Here is a 20,351-nt window from a genome sequence, read left to right on the forward strand (position 1 = left end):
AGGAAGAGATGGGGCAGGACAATGGAACAGTGGCGACCACCGGTCCACGCTAACGTGTCTTTGTATCCTCCACAGCACCCAGCCTGGACACAACGTGCTCTGCCTCACTCCATTTGCTCAGCAGCTGTATCGTCTGCTCCATCACTAACCCCCTCCCCACTTCCTCCCTGCTCAAAAGGCTCTCAGCAGACTGAAAATCAAGCTGGCAGGTTTTATGTTGAACCAATGCTTTCAAACTGTGTTAAAGCTCTTAATTATTAATAGAAAAGTTGCAATGTGCCAGTAGGAAGCCAAACAGCAGTTTAGGAGGGAAGTGTTGGTAAATCAGGAGCCAGCATCTTAGTCACATCTTTTCCATCGTGCCACTGCTTCTAATACATGAGGTAATTCTGCAAGTCTGGGTGCATTAGTCACCAGCAAATTGTATTCGCAATTAAGGAGAACTCAACAGTCCTCCAGAAATCTCATTTTTCTCTGGCATTCAATCCACTGCTGTCTTACGTCCCCCAGAAAAGAAAACTCTCCCATCTGCCACCCCAGCAACCATATGGGATTCTTGGAAAATGAAGGAAATTAAAGTCCCTGTGGGCTCACAGCTCCCGGATCAGCCGGGGGGCATTCGGTAGGATCAAATATTTGAGCTAAACACATCCTGTGCACAGAGCAGCCCTGCTTCACTGCTGAGAAAGGTTTGCCAGCCATGAGCAGCTCAAACCTGCCATGTGGGAAGGCAACGGGACAGGGGAGCTGCAGGAAAGCTGAGCGACACATAATGACGATGTCCTTGGTGCCCAAGGCTCTGCAGAACCCACAGCCCAGCACCAGCTTTATCAGTAATTTCTGGAAATGGTCAGAAAAGCTACTCCAGACCGTAAAAAATTCACTCCTGGCTAAGAAATCTTCCTCGCATAATTCGATAGAAAGCCATTCCCAGGCTCAAATCCCAACGAAACACAAAGGCAGCTTCTTTAAGCCCTCATCAGCACCTCAAGCTAAAACTCTTATTTTTGTATTGTGCAAATATCCTCCATGGAGTGTAAAGAACACCTGCCCACAGAGGTTGTACACATCGGAAAAGACAATGGGGATTATTTTGGCCTGTAAAAGTTATTTGAGAAGAATGGGTGAGTAAAGTCACTGCATAATAATTTTCTGCATTTACTTGATTTGCCTGATTTCCTTTTGTATGTTAGTTCTTGTGCTGCTTTGCTCCTCAAGTGCTCTGCAAACATCAGTTCTACAGAGCTGGTCAGAACATGTCACTCAAAATCCCAGAGACTGCAACACCGAAATGATACCATTTATCACCAGAAGTTCTGGTTTGTTCTGCTCTTTCTTTTTTCATGTTTTTTTTTTTTTTTCCACTTGAAAAACCCAAAGTTTATAACAACATTTTTGCCTCATCAACTCTCACCAGCAGAATCCTCCTCCTCCAGTCGCACATCCCTTCCCAATGCAGCCCAGTGCGAGGTGGGAGCACGACAACTCTCCCAGTTTACCTACTCCATTCCTCTGCATGCAATCAAGCTGAAAACGTCACCTTTTCTCCCTTCCCACTAATGAGACACTGTAAAGATCCTCCTGCTCAAGCAGTGGTGGCTTTAAGGTCCCTTCCACACCAAACCATTCCATAATTCTATGATATATTGGAAAGAGGTGATTAGGTAGTGTCATTATTTGAAGAAGCAGCTGCCAGGGGACAAAACAGCCTGGGCTGGAAGATTCCCAGCTCCTCATCCTTTACAGTGAACAGCTGAGGCTCTCAGCATTGGCTTTGTTATATGGAGACCTCTTTGCCTTCAAGCTGATGTGAACACGATTGCTTCTGATGAGCACAGGGAAGGCAGGCAGCTGCTGAAGCTCCTGCATCCACCAACACCATGGTGCAGAAGGACGGGCATCCCGGCTCTGCTTAAAGAGGGGATAAACCTTCCCTGCTCCTCAGAGCTCCCCGGCAGGGTCTCCGGGAGCGGGGTCTGGATGTGTTAGAGCAGGCAGTTGTTTCCCTCCCCTCTTTCCCCATTCCCACCCCGGCACGGGCAGAAGCCGGAGGGGATTTTACCCCGCTCCGCAGGGAACGCGGCTGCGAGCGCTCATGTTGTTCCAAGCACCGGTGCAGACAGCAACAAAAGATGAAACAGTGCTCCATCCTCCCGCGGTTTCCTTTCCCACTGCCCACTAACCCAGCTGGGACACCTTCACCACGGGAAGCCCACGGATCCCTCCACACTGCTGCCCCCGGGGCTGAGCCGGGCGAAGGGGGAGCGATGCCAGCGGGGGAGCAGGGAATAATTGGTGGCGGTTCTTATGGCACTGATAATTTCCCAGCTTAGCACAGCCCTGTCAACAGTGTCTGCACAGCGCAGCGCACGGCAGCGGCAGCTGCACGGGAAGCGGACACGGGCAGGATCCCTTCTGGTGGCAGAAAGGGCCGGGCAGATTGAGTTACCTCCACTTTGGGTTAAAGTGCTGGCGTTACAGCCCCAGCTAATTTATGAAGTTAATTAGGCACAAGGATCCTCTTTCAGAGGGAGACAGGATGTCTTTGTGCGCGGGCTGCCCTGTTCTCCTGCCCCTGCACGGGGAATTGTCAGGCTTTCGCTGGGAAATGGGATCCGCGGGAGGCGGGGTGGCCGCCCCGGGACAGCCGGTGGTCCCCATCCGCACCCCGCTCACGGCTCCTGGCTGCTGCCGGGCGACCGGGGAGGTTTGGGATGTCTTCAGCATTCCCAGTGCCTGTGTGAGGCGGCTGGAAACCAGCACTGCTTCGGAAAACACTCCCACATTCGTCAAAAGGCTTTTACAAGGCAGAGTCTAGGCTGCATCCTCGGCTCTGAATTCAATGTGCCTGCAGAAAGGGGAACCAAAGAATGCACTCGGCTGTTTCCTCACAAATACTTTGTCCGTGGTGACATTTATAGGTGGCAGAAAGACCTAATTTACTATCATTTTGCTTTCAGCAGTCTCAATAAAAATGTTGGCTGGGCTCACACTTGAGACACTGCCCAAAAGAGGCTTGGATGCAGACTGAGCAGAGGCACTGAAGCGGAGCTGGGATGCAGGGGCTGAGCAGGCTGGGGCAGCCCCAGAGCAAAACATACCCTGGGACCCACAGGTTGGCTGGAAACACAGAGAGAGTGGGACTGTTCAGCCTGGAGAAGAGAAGACTCACTAAGGGGAGACCTTAGAGCAGCTCCGGTGCCTAAAGGGGCTACAAGAAACCTGGAGAGGGGCTTTGGACAAGGGTCTGCAGGGACAGGACAAGGGGAATGGCTTTAACCTGCCAGAGGGGAGGTTGAGATGAGCTCTGAGGCAGAAGCTCTTCCCTGTGAGGGTGCTGAGGCGCTGGCACAGGGTGCCCAGAGAAGCTGTGGCTGCCCCATCCCTGGCAGTGTTCAAGGCCAGGTTGGACACAGGGGCTTGGAGCAACCTGCTCTAGTGGAAGGTGTCCCTGCCCGTGGCAGGGGCTTGGAACTGGAGGAGCCTTAAGGTCCTTTCCAACACAAACCAGGCTGGGATTCTATGACAACAGGCAGGAAAGGAAAAAGAGGAAAGGAAAGGACTGGTCAGCAGAAGATGACTGTGAGATGTGCCCATCAGCTCATCACACAACACAGAGTGTTCTGCTACCTGCCCCAGGGAAGGCTTTGTTGTAGCATCTTTGATTCCTGCATCCATTCCCCTGCTATGGCCATAATGTATTTTCAAATACTGCTGTATTTGAAAGTAAAATTTCCATTAGCCAATATTTGTCTGAGGCACTTTCTTTGAAGAAAATACTGCTCTGCAGCTATCTCCACACTAATTACATGAATTAAGGAAGCAATGAAAGTGAATGTCCGGATTTTCTTTCCCAGGCTTTCAAGAAAGCTGCCTTTTAAGCGTACGTGCTGCTGAAGTTTAAGGCTCTGTTTTTACCTCTCTTGGAGGGGGATCTAATTTAATTCAGCTCGCGAGAAGCACCTTTAGATGTTCCCAGAGCAAATCACACGAACAGAGCGGGGCTGTTCAAAGGCAGAAACTTCTGAAAAGCCTCCTGAGAGGCAGCGCTGGGAAGAGCCGAGGAGAGCAGGAGTCAGGCTGGAGGAGCTGCGGGACACCGGGAACACGGAGCCTCTGAAGAGGCCGTCAGCCTGCCTGTCTGCCTGTCCATCTGCCTGCAACCACCCGCAGGCGATAGCACCCCGAGGAGAACACCCACAGCAACGTTCAAAGCAACGACACAACTCGCTCCTGCTGAGGAGGGAAGGTGGGCACCGGGTCCATCAGTAAAGCCTGACAGATTACCTTTGTTTTAATGGATGAGCCCATAGGAAATATTTTGGCGTATGACTACTAGTTCACATGGGGTTAGCCACAGAACTGGAGGCTCATTTTATGAGAACATTTGGCTCAATTTTCAAGCTCAATTTGTGGAAAGTTTCTAGACCGAGAGCCAACTAAAAAGTGAAAGAGCTCAAGCTTTGAGAAGTTGTTATGCCAAACTCCGGGGCATATGAACAGCCCACACAGCAGAAGAACAGATAAACCATCCCTTCGAGCTTTCCCCTCTGCGAGGCCAGTGCAGGGAGCCCATGAGCAGGGTGCTGGGGGAGCTGGCATCCCACCAGCGCTGGACCTTTCCTCTTGGCCAAACAGCCTCGAATATCTGGCCTCAAATGGAAGTTCTGCCATTTCCCTCCACCCTCCCAAAACACCATCCCTGCTCCGGTGGCCTTCAAGCATCGTTCTTTATCACCCATCTCAAAATACCTCATGGAAACATACAGATGCTTAGAAAAGAAATCCACATTAAACACAGCATAGGAAACAATTATGAAATACATACACATACATATATATATATGCAAGTTTTAAAATGCATTGCCATCAGCAACTAAGCCTCAAGTATATTTATCTGGGGAGTCTACTGAGAACAGCGCTTGTGTTTCTCGTGAAACAGGTTTAAGGATGTTTGCCAAACCCTTGAATCACCAAAGTTTATGGAGCTTTCTAACTGCAGGCACAATCTAGGGCTCCCGAGTTGAAACTGCTTTAAAAAACCCAAACATACAGACACCCTTATAACAGTCTGCACCAAAAAAAAAAAAAAAAAGTCATAAGATACTTGGAATATTATGTCATCTGGAATAAGCCAAGCAACAGACTGGGAATTTTCGGATCTTCTCTCAAATGAGAAAAGTAGGAGATAGGCGGTTTCTGTTTTAAACTGAGAATAATCTCTGCGCCTCTTGAACACAAAACCAAGCCCACATGCAAAATGCAAAGCACCCCCTGAGACATCTGCCTGCATCCCCGGCACAGAGGAACACCCTGGGTCCCCCCGCAGATAACCACAGAGGGAAGCTCTGGAGCAGCTGCCTTTTTGTTGCAGAAAGTTGGGCTCTTCCCCCTACCTGCAGTGCGACCGAACACCTTCCAACCATGCTCGTGGTGAGCCTCTGCAGCAAACTCAATCCTCTTCCTGGCGCTGAACCTGCACCTCATTTCTGCTGTGCTGTCCCTAGTGTTCCTCTTTTGTATTTCCTGTGACCCAAACAGGAGAGGAAACAACAACAATTTGGGGTAACTTCACCCCAGTCTATGGCAAATGCTATAGGGTGACTTGCTGCTGCTGAGGGCAGCTTCATGGCCGAGAACCCTCATCCCCTCCAGACAAGGTCATGTGCAGATCTGCCATTAGGGCTGTCCTGGCGCTCTTTGCCATTTCCACAAGCAACACAGCAGCACCTCGCAGTTCGGTTAGGAGACGGAAAAGATGCAAACCCCGACCAGGCACGCGGGGAGGTATGGAGGGAAGGTGAAGTATTTGTGTATCACGACACTGCTTGGAAGGCAGCGCTTTGAGCAGCAGCTTCCCTGGGACCCGGGGCTGGGGACAGCCCAGGGCACCTCTCGCACCAGCTCTGGGCCATCCCACCCCGTGGGGACCACACATGCCGAGTGTAAAAGCCTCGGTCCCAGCGTGCGACCGCAGGGGGAAAGGTCCGCATTTAGATAAGGCTTTTCCGGAGGAGCTGCGATCGCAAGGTTTTACCTAATCACTAAAAAATGCCTTTTTTTTTCTGTTTGGCAGCCGCAGGATCCGCCCCTCGAGGCCGCCCTTCGCGGTTAAAACCCACATTAGGCTAAAACCCAGCGTTTCGGGGCCGAGCTTTGCGCGGCGGCACCGAGTGGGGCTGGTGGGAGACGCTTCCCTCAGTGTGTGTCACCCAGCGGTGCCAGGCACACTGAAGGGCAGCAGAGCACCCGCCGTGGCTTCGGAGGCTCCCAGGGGAACCCCAGCCCGGGGCCGCTGGCCCCAACAATGCCTCTCCCGGCTTTTGGCTCTCTCCGGAGCTGCGGTGGCTCCCGGCCAGGCGGCCACAATGCGGTGGAAGGAAGAAGAAGCAGCTTTGTTTAGCCCAAAGCCTTGCCATTAATCAAGTTCCTATTTCCTCACAGTTCCGCTTTACCCACCCCAGATGCCCCACGCGGTTTCTACACCATGGAGGAGTCCAGGCTCCCTGCACCTACCACCAGGGTTCTTCGCAATCTCCTACAAACAGAGAGAACCAGAAAATTAAGCTGAAGTAAAAAGAAACATCTCTACTACAGCAAGCACTGCTCGGATGGCATTACGAGTTCAATGCAATGCAGGAACTTCCTCAGCAGGCTGCCAGCCCCAGGACACCTCTGGGCACCAGCTCCCAACCCGGGAGAAAAAGACCCCTCTAAGCACAAATTATTCCAGTTTCATAGCGACAAACATCAATCACAAAATCCCAGTGCATTTTCCTGGTCTTTTTCCAAATGAAAAGTGGGGCTAAATATTGGGGAAGGGAGAGCGCGGGTAAGAATCCAGGTTCCTCAGGGACAGGAGTGTTTGATTGATGAGAAAATGTCTTAAACAGAAGTCCCAGAGGTGCCATTTCAGAGCCATTCCCAAAGTGGCTGACGGGAAGGCAGGACGAGGGTGGGACCTGCTTCTGCGCCTTCTGCACCTCTAATTGCTGTTATTCTTCAGGAATATAAACAACACCAGCAAAAGAAAAGAAAGCCATGAAAGCCCCAGCAAAACAAGGGCAAGGGAGCAAAAGGGACAGGAACTGAAGAGGTCATGGAGGTTAAGGGCTCATTTCTAACACACCACAACCCTCTCCAGACAGACGAAGGACAGGCAGATGCTGGCTGCTCTCTCCTGTTCTCCCTGGGCAGGGGGCAGCTGAACCCGGTGCCAGCTCACCCCAGGCCCACCCCAAGTCCCAGCACTGCATTTTATGTTAATCTATACATCACTTTTTCCTCCCTTTAAAAGCATTGCTGGGTTCCATTCTCCTGAACCTCATCCATCCTTCTGAAACCGGTGATACACACTGACTGCATCAGCTCTGCACCTCACTTCCATCGTTTGACAACAGGGAAGGGATTATTCCAGAAACACTCTGACCTGCAAGCCTGACCTCCAGAACACGCTGGCGCACAGAGGGAAACAGCTCAGAAATCCCCTGGCAAGTCCAAGCTCAGAGGCTCTTCCCACCCTGGCACTGCCGCGCTGTCCTTGGGCTTTCACAGCCTGCAAGTGCCTCCCCAGACATGCTCCTGTGTGCCTGCAGGGGGTCTTTCTATATATAAGTTTATTCTAGCTGCCAACCTCACACAGCATCCAGAAACCAAGAGACTCTCCCTGGAATTTCTGACCAACACCAGACCCTGCTACCCTGTACACCTGGCTAATCCCCTCCTGACAGCGGAGGGACACGGCTCCTGACATGAGAAGCATCTGTTCTCACAGTAACTCGACTAACGAAGCGGGGTACAGTAACGATCATGTCACTTCGCCTACTGATGACTCCACAAAAGTTAAAAACCAAAAGAAAAGCAAAACCAAACAGTTTCTTTTTGCAGCAGAGATCTGCCCTCTGGGCGGGTGCTGGCAGCGGAGCTGCTGTGTGAGGCTGTGCAGTGTTTATGTAGCTATTTCTCTGAGTGGAAAAAGTGACTTAAATTCTATGAGGAACCAGCAGCATTTAAAGGTCTATTTACTTCTCGTCGTGGGCTTTTGCTTACGTGTGTCACAGCTGATCATTGCAGGAGCTGTTGGCATTTTAAGAGATTATTTATTCCACAAAATACTGCCCCATCCTGTTTGATGCACTGATGGATGCTGCACTGGTTTGTCTGGATTTGGGATGGCGAGGGACAGGGCAATGGGGAGAAGGTGCAGCCCTTTAAATGGCACATCCCAGCCACCAGCCCATGGCTTTGTTGTGCCATCACCCCCAGGCCCAGTAACACGCCACTGGTGGAGGCTTGTTTGCAAATATATTAATGCTCAAATTTTCTCTCATTTTTGGGAAGGGAAAATGTTAAAGTTTTTTAACTGGGATGCCTAATGAAGATTTATTCTGGTCCTGTAAATCAAAACCACATGGAAATAACCTCTCTTCCTTGGATTAACTGGGTTATTTTTTTCATGACCACTAGACCTTAGCTCTGCTCCTCATTTCTTTCCATACCCATTGAGGGCAAGAAATAGCCATACTTGGTCAATGAGAGAATAAAATAAAATGCAAATAGACACGTGATGACTAAATCCAAGTTTCCCAAAGCTAGTATTTCCCTAAAGACAGAGTTCCCAGGGTGAAGGAGGTGCAGCAAACACCATATGCTAGGGCTGGGTGGTGGAGTGGTGGGCTCAGTCTGTCCATCGACCCTAATGCCGCAGGCATCCTCGTCTGCCATCGGTCCCTGCCGTGGCCTTGGACCTGGGCGCCAAGACACAGCCCTGCTTCCCTCTCGCCTGGGAAAATCCCCGAATTCAAAGGTTGCCAGGCCCGGAAAGACGTGCAGAGGAGGAGATGCCGTCAAACACAGGCAGTGCTGTTGGGCTGGTTGTATCTCCTTGAGAAATCAGGCAAACCTGCCCGATAATACTTCATTTCGAGGTCACAACAGATGGTATTTCCTTCATCAAGAGGTTTTTTTCCCTGCATTCATTATTTCTGACTTGGCTTGCACCTACAAAGCTAATTCCAAGGGCAACCGGTAAAGGCGTTGATTTGTGAAGGGACTCGCTCTGTAATTACAGCAACACCAAGCAGACACTCACCAGCATGCGAACTCATCCTGCATTAGAAGGACATCAAGGCTGCCAACCCATGCACTCCGAAGGTGGGAAATGAAGAAGTAAGCTGGGACCAGAGCCCCGGTGAAGCCAGCCTGTCTTCCCAACAACAGCCTCCTGGGGAGCAGCAGCAGGATGGTGCGGATGGAGCAGGTCACTCAGTGCTGGCCCACGGCTAGCTGCAGGAGTGCATGGCTAGCACTGAAACAGGCACCCTGGGACCCTGGCAAGCATCCCTGGGGCTATCTGGGAATGTTGGGTGCTCTGCCACCCACCCCAGCCCTTCAAAAAGAAAAGGTGTTTGCAGCACCCACCTCAGCCAGATTTAAGCACTCGGAGCTCATGGACCCAGCACAGCAGGGCCCTGCACGCTGCGAGGTCTTTGGGAAGTACAGGGGACACAGATGAAACTTACAAATAAAATAAAAGAGAGAAGAAAAACACCAATCAAGGTGTCAGTTCTCTGCAGTGATACCTCACATCAGAGGCTTCACAGGTACACACAGCAAGGTGTTTCTAAAGGATGCTAAAACCTGCAATCTTAAATCTTCTGTTTTTCATGATCACACAATGTAGTTTGAAAACACAGCACTTTCTGGTTCTTCTTGTGCCACGTTTTCCAAGGAAGAAGTTTTCTGCAAGGGCAGGATAAAGAAACCCAACACTTCTTTAGGAGCGAACCCGGGTCCCTGGGGCTTTGGTGGCCCCGGCAGCCAGCCCGGTCCCCCCACAGTGCCCGGCGTGGCACAGCAGTCCTGCTGACTCACCGGGAACAGCTCCCGCCCAGAGCACTGTTTCCATAAAAATAAAGCCAGCCCCAATAAATGCATTCCCATAGTAAAACCCGGCTGGCGGCTGGGAAGGAAGAGCCTTCGCCCCACAGAAGAACCGTTTCCCTCCCAGTGGGTGAAGGAGGAGCAGCTCGAGGGCAGGCAGAGCTGAGAAGGGAGGAGGACAAGGGTAACAGCAGCACAGCAGGGAATCTGGGGCCTGCCATGGGCACTGCTGTCACCCTCATCGTGCCCAGAGGCTGGGGAGAAGCGGGACACACTCATGAGTGGGATTTGGGAATCGGCTCAGCTCCCGTGAGGCAGACCTGGGGGATACACAAGCCTTGAGAAGGGAGACGAGAGGCTTTTGTAAATGACATTAATGCCGGGTCCTGGGTGGGACACTGGGGTCACCGTGCCCTCCCTGCCCATGCAGGCCAAGGGTGGGAGATGCACCAACGCCTAAGGTGCCATACCTCAGAATATAGCAGGAAAAGCCCCTAATTAGTGAAGGCATTTCCCTGCATGGAAATCTCCATCAGCCTGTTGGTTTCAGTGATGCATTTAGCAGAAAATAAGGAGTAGGTCAAATTCTGGTCTGGATTGGTTTGCAATTTACTGACCTTTGCTGGTGTCCCATCAGGGAAGCAGCGGTCCCTTGCTCTAAGGGAAGGAAGCACCGAATCCAGGTTTCTTTTGTACTTGTTCTCTTACAGGGTTTCTTGTTCACAAAGCAAGCCCTTTTTCAGAACGCGGGATTTCCTGGCTTCCACACACCTGGAATTTTACAGCTCCTCAGCTGCAGGGTTTGAGTTTGGGCGAGCGCTGGCCTCAGCTCAGGCAGGGATCAGCTCATGGGCTGGCTGCCGGGGAACAAATCCCTCCTGATGGGTCCTTGAGCGGGGTGGCCCTGGTCTGCAGCCGAAAAATCACCAAAACCAGTGAAGAACACAAGAAAAACCCAAAGTCCTGAAGCAGAACCCAGAGATGGGTCCCACAGGACAGGCAGAGGGTTTGGCAGAGTGTTTGCAGGAGCACAAAGGGCAAAGCACCCCAAGACCTTCCCTGAAACCTTAACTATACACCCTAACTGTGGGTCTGTTAATGACAGGGGAGCACCAGAAGCCCTTGCATGGAGTAACAGCTACCACAGACAGGCTGCAGTGTGTGCACTGCCCCAGGCTGCCTGTGGAGCCCAGATTACTCAGCTGGTTAAAAAACCAGAAGCAGCTTTATACAGATGATATTTGGGCAGTCCCATGGAGCAGCAGTGACAAAGCCACTGGGGTACTGGCACCATTGAGGCACCCGGCCCCGATCCAGCCTGTAAACAGCTATGGGGCAGAGCTGGGGGATGGACCCACTGCTTGGAGCCCTCCTCACCCTCACCACTGCAAACCAACACCCTCACAGAGTGCTGACCACTGAGGGCAGAACACCACAGACCTGCCAAACCCATGGGCTCAGGCTTGTGCTCACGACTGAGAGGGCACAGAGGGGCTGCAGTCGCAGCTACACATGCTGTTTAAAAAGAATACAACGAAGTCACACCCTTCATTTCTTACTGAAAGCTTGGATTAAAGACATTTGATTTAAGTTTTTGGGGTTATAAAGTATGGTATTATTCACCTCAAGACTCATCTTTCAACCTTTAGCTCAACATGGACTGAAAACTCATGTGTTCCTCCGTGTGTAAAAGTGATCAGATCATCACTGGATTTGAGGAAAAGCACCAGATGCCACAAACACTGTCAGAGCCAGAGGAGCTGCTGGTGCTACCCTGGTAATCACTGCTCCACCTCCCAGAATTGTACAGGCCCCTCAGCTGGCAGCAAGCAAATAGTCCCACTGCCGGGCTGCTCGCTCACTTCCTCAGTAACAGCAAGATGCCTCCGCTCCCCCAAGGCTCACTTAGCTTTAACTGACTTTTTCTGCAGAACTACTTTATGACTTCCTTTAAAAAGAAATTATCAGGAAGAGGCAATTCTTGGAATCTGAAAAACTGCGAATTTGGCAAATAATTCCTGTACGGTCACAGCAAGACTCAGGCTCACAAACCCTGCTGCATTAGAAGTCACACCAGTTTTTTTTTCCCCTCGAAGAATAAATAAACTAAAAACATCCTGTTGGAGGAATGGTATGTGACTGACTTCCAGAGCTCCAACCAACAGTACGGGCATGAGAGATCAACGCATCTTGACTCAGTATATGCGTAACGCACAACCTTAGTTCAGAGGTGTCCTCTGTACCTGCTGGATGCTCCATGAGCCACCACAACACTCCTTGCAGGTCTCGCATTGGGTAAGTCCACAGGCACGGCTGAGCCTCACGCACCCAGCACCACTGGGGCTGGGCTGGTTTGGTACTCGTGCAGCTCATAGGTTTAGTGGCAGGAATGGTGAGGAGAGAGGCAGAGCGGATGGATGAAAGCCAGAGCCTGTCCTCTGTTCACACACGTGCTCACACAGGCACTAGCACCGGCTGCCTGCTGTGTACTTACCTTTCTGCCCTGCGAGCTGCTCCAGGCAGAGTCCTGAGCCATGCCTGCATGCTGGCAGGGAGGGCTGCACCCCAGACCCCCCAAACCCACCCCCTGCTGCCAACCAAGCCAACAGCAACGAGTTTCACCATCTCTACCAGCAGCCACCCTGGCACTTCCCCATTCTGAGTCCTCAGCGGCCCTTCCGCTGCTAACCAGGAGAAAGCAGCTGAAGCAAAAACGTCGCTGCCTGCTCTCAAGGGACTGGGGGCTTCCACGGTTGAGTGGGAACTGGAAGTGTTTGGAGCCTGTGGGAGGACTGGAGGGGTGGGAAGGAAGGTCTCCTTTAACTGCAAAGGTTGCTGCATCCAGTGAGGCCATAAACTGCTGTGGTGGGAGCAGCATTCCTCCCAATGGATCCATAGGGACGGGCAGGGGTGTGCTGAGGAGCGCTGGGGGGAGACTTGGCTTCGGCTTGCAAGGACTGCAATGGCTCTTGAAGATCTGAGCAGATCTTCACATGGGCAAGGCGGGGAGGTTCTGTGGGAAAATGCTATCGGGCCCGGCAGAGCCGCGGCAGGAAGGAAATTCCCGCACCAGGGATGGCCATTGGCGCGAGGGCTCAGCTGTGGCGAGTTCAGGGGACTTCATAAATAACCCGGGCGTCCCCAGGGAGTCATTGCTAAGGTCGCTATTTTTTCCCTTGAACTTTCCAGATGAAGGAAGCAATAGCCGAAGCAATGGCACAGATTTGGCCGGAGATCAACTGTACTGACAACAGTCACAGAATTTAACTCAGAAGAAAAGTCCTTTGTGTTCGCTGGAGTTATCACCAGCTGGGTCAAGCAGCTCAAGCAGCAACGTGGAGTTCTGCTCGAAAAATATCCCACATGTGCAAAATAATCAGAGCTGAAGCTCGCCGGCAGATACAGCCCAGAGTAACTCATTCCACCGCTCAGACCGAGGGAAAAATGCAGGGCACATGCTAGGTGCCCATTAAAAATTTACATGTTAAATTGTACTCTTCAACAAACTGCTGGGATTCAGAGTAAGAAACAGCCCTGATTAAAGATTAAAGACAGAGAGCCTATAAAACACTAATTACCACTGTACTTACAGTGAATTTGGCCTGTTGGGTTTAATTACTTCTAGTTCGAGATCACTTGAGTTGAGGCTGGGCTGGGGCGCGCTGTTGGAGTTGAGGAAGCTGTTTACGTTTGAAGAGATGACGGATTCCAGGCTGGAGTTGATGAGACTGTTCCTGTTCTCCTCTAAAAAAACATCAAAACCAAGAACCATCAGCCAGCACACGCAGCTGCTCTTGCACACAGAAGTAAAGAACACGCTGCTGCAAAGGCAGAGTGTTCCTACTAGTAACCCCTGCCCCTGCTGCAAACAGGGCAGCATGCTACCAGGTGTCAGAGGACAGGCAGTTAGGTTACAGAGATATTATACATCAAACTATAAGAAATACCAGGTATTCTTTTTATGAGATGCAGCTCCATTTAAATGAATACCATTTGTCATAAGAAAATACTAATTTTTCTCAAGGCATTAATATTTTATATTCCCCAAGACACCCAAAGTGCCACACAACCTGAAAATAATTAAAATGCAAACTACAGCCAGGAATGGATCTCTCTGCGGCTGCAATGAGCTGCCGAGGGACTGAGCATTCGTGTGACAGAGAAGGGTAACATTTTAGAACAAGAATTGGCACAGGTTGCCCAGAGAAGCTGTGGCTGCCCCATCCCTGGCAGTGTTCAAGGCCAGGTTGGACACAGGGGCTTGGAGCAACCTGCTCTAGTGGAAGGTGTCCCTGCCCGTGGCAGGGGTTGGAACTGGAGGAGCTTTACAGCCCCTTCCAACACAAACCATTCCATGGTTCTATGACCCCACTGTGCTGCTCTGCTGACAACCTGGAGTTTTCTTAGAGTTTCTTATTTCCCCTTCATCATATTCTGTTAAGAGATTTCCCCCTTATTTGTGTAACTTCAGCAGTGAAGAGTGACAATATTATGTACCCCAACCCAACACCCGCAGCATGGACTCCCTCCTCAGCTCTACACCGAATTACCTAAAATCACGTTAATTCATTTTCATAAGATGCCTTTTCCATATAAGCAGTAATTGTAATTGTGAGAAGCAATTATCATCACTGGTGGCATGGAAAGCAGCCCTATTCCAGAAAGCTTCTGTGATGATGTTTTCCTGAAAGATAGGCACCTGCTGCAAAACACAGCGACTCCTACTTCAATGATAAATCTTTCAACAATTATTTTCCCAATGCACACTAATATGATAAAATTACTACCAAAAAGCAGAGAGTAGCAGGGAGTCTCTTATTCTCAATCCCTTTAACTGCACACCTCTGCTTGTGTTAGAAGGAGAACGTGTAATACTCATCTGTATCCTGTACGCATTTGAAGGAGGATAAAAGAGCGCTCCTGGGGTAAATGAAAAGTTAATCCTGAACATGCAGCAGAGAGAAACTGCCTGTGTTCCTGTGGATGGCTTGGCAGCAGTGCTGCCTCGGGTTGTGGCAACCCTTTGCCACTGCTCCACAGAGAACAGCCAGCATGAGCAAAAGGTTCGTGGATGCCGGGGCAGAGCAGTGCCCAAAGCTCCTCGTCATGTTCCTTCACTGCAGCTGCTGCATCTTCCTGGTGCCTGGACAACATTGGTGTCTATGGCAGCAAGACAGGGCTAAAACTTGGTTTAGCTCAGGTTGAGCTTATCTTCCAGAGATTAGCCAAAGCCAAAGACGTGCTAATGATATTGATACACATCAACGCATCCTGAAATTGCACTTCATTAGTCTTGATCTTCAATAAGCCACCAAGAGAACAAGCAGCACATACACGTCTCTGTCCCCAACTCTGTCCCATGTGTATCATTATGGCACCCACCAAAATGAGAGTGGGCTGACTTATTGAAAATTATCAGTAACTCAACCAGAGGCTGACAAGCCCACGTTCTAGGAGTCAGCAAAGTACACAGCAACCATTCCATCCACTCTGCAGTTCTGAGTCCTGGAAAGATGGATTATCTCCAGCCTTCCCCTGCTCCCTGTGCTCACCCACTTTCCCAAGGCAAAGCAGGAGAGCCCCAAGCACTTGCTCTGCTCACCAGGGCTCTCTCCTGTTCTTTTAGCAAACTGGGACAGTTCCCTGTGCTGCTGGCCAGCTCCAGGACCAGCACAAGGCATGGCCTGGAGGAACACGAGAGCTGGGAACTGCGCTGCAACATGAAGCAACAGCCTGAGCAGACACATTTCTGCCTCTCCGTGAGCAGGGACGGGGCACTGACTCTTTCACCTAAATATTTGGAGCATCAGCAATGGAAAGATGATCTTCAACATTTTTAAACTGCCGTGCACATAATCCTCAGGAAAATGCAGAACCTCCTGGCTGAGATTTTGTGTCTGTAAAAGGCAAAGTGCCTGAGGGCATCCAAAAAGGGTCACCCTTTGGAGACACGGGCGGGTGTCCACCCTGGCCACATGTGCTGCGGGAGCTGATGATGGCGAGGATGGGGCCAAGGAACATGAGCATGGGAATGAGCCGGGGCCCGTCAGGTGGGGCAGGGACAGCAACACTCTATACTGTGCTAATGCAGCCTCATTTCAAGCCCCCGTTAAGGGCCTGGATGCCAGGCAATCTTCACACTCCTCATCAACACCACTGCAGAGGAAACTGAAGCCTGATCCTGTTACGGGAATCGCCTCTTCCATTGACACCAGCAAAATTGCATGGGAATGGCATGGGAATTACAGTGTGTTAGTCACGATTAGGGCAAAAGCTGTGTCAAGAGGGAAAGCCGGAGGCTCACTTACGCTGCTCGTTGGGCTGTGCTGTGTGGAAGAGCGTCAGCGGGCGCTCGCTGCAGGAGGGTGGCTTCGAGTCCGTGCTTTTCTTGCGAGATAACAGCAGCTGCGAGTTCGATGGCGGCGTCTCTGGCACCGTGTTAAATATCTGTTAAAAATAATAAACAAGCTGTTCTTTGGCATCGCCCCTCGCACAGCAGAGCTGCCTACCTGCCCAGCTGCACCGCTGCTCCGCACAGCTGCCTCCAGGGGAGACACGCGTTCGACAAGGCAGCGTTTTGGGTGCAACTCCCCAAATTCCCCGTTCCCACCCTGTCTGCTCTCCTTTTCCCTGTTCCTCACCCAAGACGTGTGCGGTGGCATGTGAAGAACCCTGATCCTCTGGCACCCTGCTGAGCTTTCAAGGGTGCCCTGGGCACAGAAGCCGGCGCATCCCCACGCACGCCTCCCCGCAGCACCCTCGCACCCACGGACGCAGAACAGCTTGGGAAAGTCTTTGTGACTCCAGCCACAGCTGTCAGACAACTGAGTAATCGCATTTTTTTCTCCAGGGGATGGAATTTTAAAACTGCACGAATCTCAAGAGCAGCAGCTTTGTTTGTTGGTGGTATTTGGTTATTTGTTTCTCTTCTGGAAGCCCAGGCTCAGCCAGCAGCACTGCTGCCTCAAGACACGCTCACTCCAGGTCTCCCTTCTCTAGAGTATATTCAACCCCATCTCTCAGCATCTATCCCTGCTCTGCCTGCCCCTGCCAGACACCCGACTGGCACTGCCAGGGGTTGCCCATAGGAAAACTCTTCCACAGGCAGCTCAGTGCCTCTGAGCTCCAAGGTGTCTCCTCCAGAGCCCGCAGCCATTGCCGCTGGCCATGGGCTGCCCTGGCCTTGCCCAAAGCATCCAACAAGGGAGCGGCTGCCAGCACTTAATTGCTTTGTTTCATGTGACAACAACAAAATCCTCTCACACACACACAGACCCTCCATGCTGATTTCTACAAATAAACACTGAGAGCCAAGACACGTTAGCCAAAAACATTAATGTCGCATCTCCCCCCAAAAGCACGCAGCGGCGGGTGTGAAGGGCAGCGCTTACAGCTTCAGGGAGGAATTAAGGAACAGTTCTCAGTGAATTAGCTAAGGACATCATTCCCCAACCTGTCTATTTGCAGGGACTCGGATTCAGTTCCGAGCCCGCAGATGGAGCGAGAGGCAGGAAGCAGGGATCAGTGACTGTGCCAGGCTCCTGCGCGCGGCAGGACCTGGCCCCGAGCAAGCGAGCAGCTGAGCCCGAGTGCGCATCGCTGGGCACGCTGTGGAACAGATGGGTGGATTATGGACTCCTGCGGCAGCCCTTCCTGGAGAGCTCTGCTGAGCTCATTCACACATTCCTCCTGGGCTCATGGATTAGCAGAGGGAGAAGCAGCCCAAGCCATGCTTTCTGCAGGCAGCATGGCTCGTTTTCACCCTGTGCACGCCCGTTCCCACCTCCAAAGTGGCTGTTTCCATGGCTCCCCATGGGAGTTTGGGGCTGGTGGCTCCCCGACCTCTCGTACGGCTGCTGCATCCTGCTCGCTGCACCCCACCATCCCTCCCCAGCATCGGCACTGGCGCTCAGGCCAGCTCACAGGTCCTGGTTAGAAGGGCTATTTGTAGCACATTGCTTACCATGCCAAACCACTACACAACCGCACATGCTCCAGGTGCCTGCCCTGGGTGCTCAGACCTGTGCCCTGAGCCCTTCCCTCTACAGGCCAAATACAGCTTCTCTGGGGCAGGATCCTCAGCATGGGGGAGCTGAAATCAGCACCGGGGCACCTCGCCTGCCCTGTGCTCCATTCCCCGTATCCAGCACAGCCACTGATGCTTTAACATGCTCTGGCTTTCAATTTGCTTTTCAATAGCAACTTCTAATTGGGAAATAAAATTCAATGTATAAATCAAAGTATTGATTTATGAATCACATTTTATGCAATGATTTCCCACAGCACACTTGAAAAGAAACTTCCAGGTTTTGTTTCCTTTTTTTTGGTCTTTGACGAAGATATATACGCTCTTAAAGTATGAGCTCAGTGATTAAAACCAGCTTCAGCTTATAAGGAGGTTGCATTTCTAAGAGCAGCTGGCACACCATTATCAAACAATTTTACTAGAACCACAGTGCCAACAGTGTGATGCAGCCACCTGATGAAGCAGAAACACCAGCGTTCCTCCAGGATGGTCTTCCAGCAGGAATCTTCTGGGTGTCCCAGGCTGGCTATAGCATCTTCACTGAGATAAAGCCGAGATGAAGAGCAAAGCAGCGCGGAGGCACAGGCAGGGCTATTAAAAGCCGCTTCTGCCACCTCTGAGCAGCGCAGAGCACACAGGCTAAATTTAGCCACTCACAATGGAGAAAAGTCAATTAAAAGCTACATTTAAAAAGCACAGAACTGGTTTTCAAGGTCTAAGGAGAGACCTCAAGAACTGTACGATGAATAGCTCACTGTAGATGCGACTTTGCCTTTATGGTATAGCCCAGATCTCTTCAGCAGCAAAGGAAACCAGCACTGCTGGACCAAACCCTCCTACTCCATCTCCCTCAGCTCAGGCACTGCTTGCACAATCCCCTCCTTTTCACAGGGAGGTTGCTCAGGTTTGTTCCATTCTTCAATTTAACAAGAATAGCCGAGACATGCTCCTCACTGTGCAAACCCGTGTTACAGCTCTCCCAGTCCCAGAGCCCAATTAACGGGCAGGGAGAGACAGTTTAATAGCCGGGGTGGGAGAGGAGCAGCCAGGATCCATAAACTGCGTTTACAGCCGTACCGTGCCCGCTCCTCAGCCTGACGCAGGCAGCAATTCCGCGGCTCCACAACACCTTATCCCTGTCTGCCAAACAGCAAAGATCTGGCAGCATCTTGTCAGTGATGGTTGTTAAAAGGCTTTTTTAACACTTCTACCCATCTTATGACAAGGAAGGAGAAAACAGGTGGGGTAGGTATCCTGCCCAAAGCAGAGGGATGGGATGTAACAGCATATGAAGGTCCACCCCCAGCCTCCGCTCTGGCCAACAGCTTGGTGTATTCCCATGCATAAAGCTGTATCTGGAGCTTGGAGAATAAGAAGCTGTTGTGCCATTCAAAATGTTGGTGGTATCGAGTCTTACACAAGGACCAAACTGCCAACAGCATTGCTAAACATTCAGCTAATTACAGAGAAGAATAAACCAAAGACGGGGTGCTGAGAGCTTTGACTTTGGTGTTAGTCCTTACCATCTACCAAGCCTGGGGCTTGGGGCTGTCTAATTCCCTGCATAAACTAGTCTCCTATTTGTCATCAATACTGGCTGCATTAGCATTTCGCTTGGTCAACCTTTTGTCTGGAGGGAGCATCAAGACAGTAAATTGATCTCTTAAACTGGTAACACTTGAGAACAATGGTCTTTTCCAGAGAGCTATAAAAATGAAAGCTTTGGAAAAGAACACAGATGGACAACTGCAATTGTCAGATGTAATAGTGTTTCAATATTACTTTTGGCTAACATTCAATTTTTAAGTCGGAAATATGGTGTTAAATGGCAATCACTCGAGTAACCAGGCTTTCAACACAGCATCCTTACTGTTTTTTGCACTGGATGCACTCTTGGTTTGCCTGTCATGGCAACTTCCAGAGCCATAGGAGAAAAATCATTTTATCCATTTAATTATATATACTCAGGATATGATTTATAACACATTACATTACCAGCACATTCATTCATAACCATAGGCAGAAAAGGCTGATGGATAAATCTTGTTAAGTAGCAATTTGACATTTGGTTGGTTCCTCGGGTCGCGTCGGGCAGCCGGAGCCAGGCACGTTGCTCCTGCTTGGCTTTTCCAGGGTTCCTCTTTGCTGCATTGCAGCATCAGGCAGGAAAATGGAGCTGTTATTCCCTCCTTCCCAAGCCCTGATCCTAGTCTCATCCCAACACTATTCCACATTTCCAGCAGATCTGGTGTCAGTACAACCCACGGGACATCACCCAAGGAGCAGAAGGTCCCACTGGCTGCAATCATAAGGGCAAATGCCAGCTCTGCGACACCTCGATGTGCAGAGACCTTCTCGAGGAGAACATGTCTGAGAAGCTTTAACAACTGTCTCAGAGCTTATTGCTGTTGTGAGTCTAACAAACAATTTGGATCTGGGACCT

General features: G+C 50.8%; 1 protein-coding gene across 3 annotated transcripts in view; it reads right to left on the reverse strand.

The window, feature by feature from the left end:
- Positions 1–20,351, reverse strand: part of ARHGAP26 (Rho GTPase activating protein 26) — a 120,337-nt gene that overhangs the window by 15,357 nt on the left and 84,629 nt on the right. For all 3 annotated transcript variants that reach the window (XM_030504538.1, XM_030504539.1, XM_030504540.1), the window contains exons 19-20: positions 16,191–16,329; positions 13,473–13,626 (exon numbers count right to left, since the gene is read on the reverse strand). In XM_030504538.1, the coding sequence (XP_030360398.1) occupies positions 13,473–13,626; positions 16,191–16,329 (293 nt within the window). The remainder of the gene's footprint in view (positions 1–13,472; positions 13,627–16,190; positions 16,330–20,351) is intronic.

The sequence above is a fragment of the Strigops habroptila genome, chromosome 12, assembly GCF_004027225.2.
Source record: "Strigops habroptila isolate Jane chromosome 12, bStrHab1.2.pri, whole genome shotgun sequence".
Taxonomy (NCBI): domain Eukaryota; kingdom Metazoa; phylum Chordata; class Aves; order Psittaciformes; family Psittacidae; genus Strigops; species Strigops habroptila.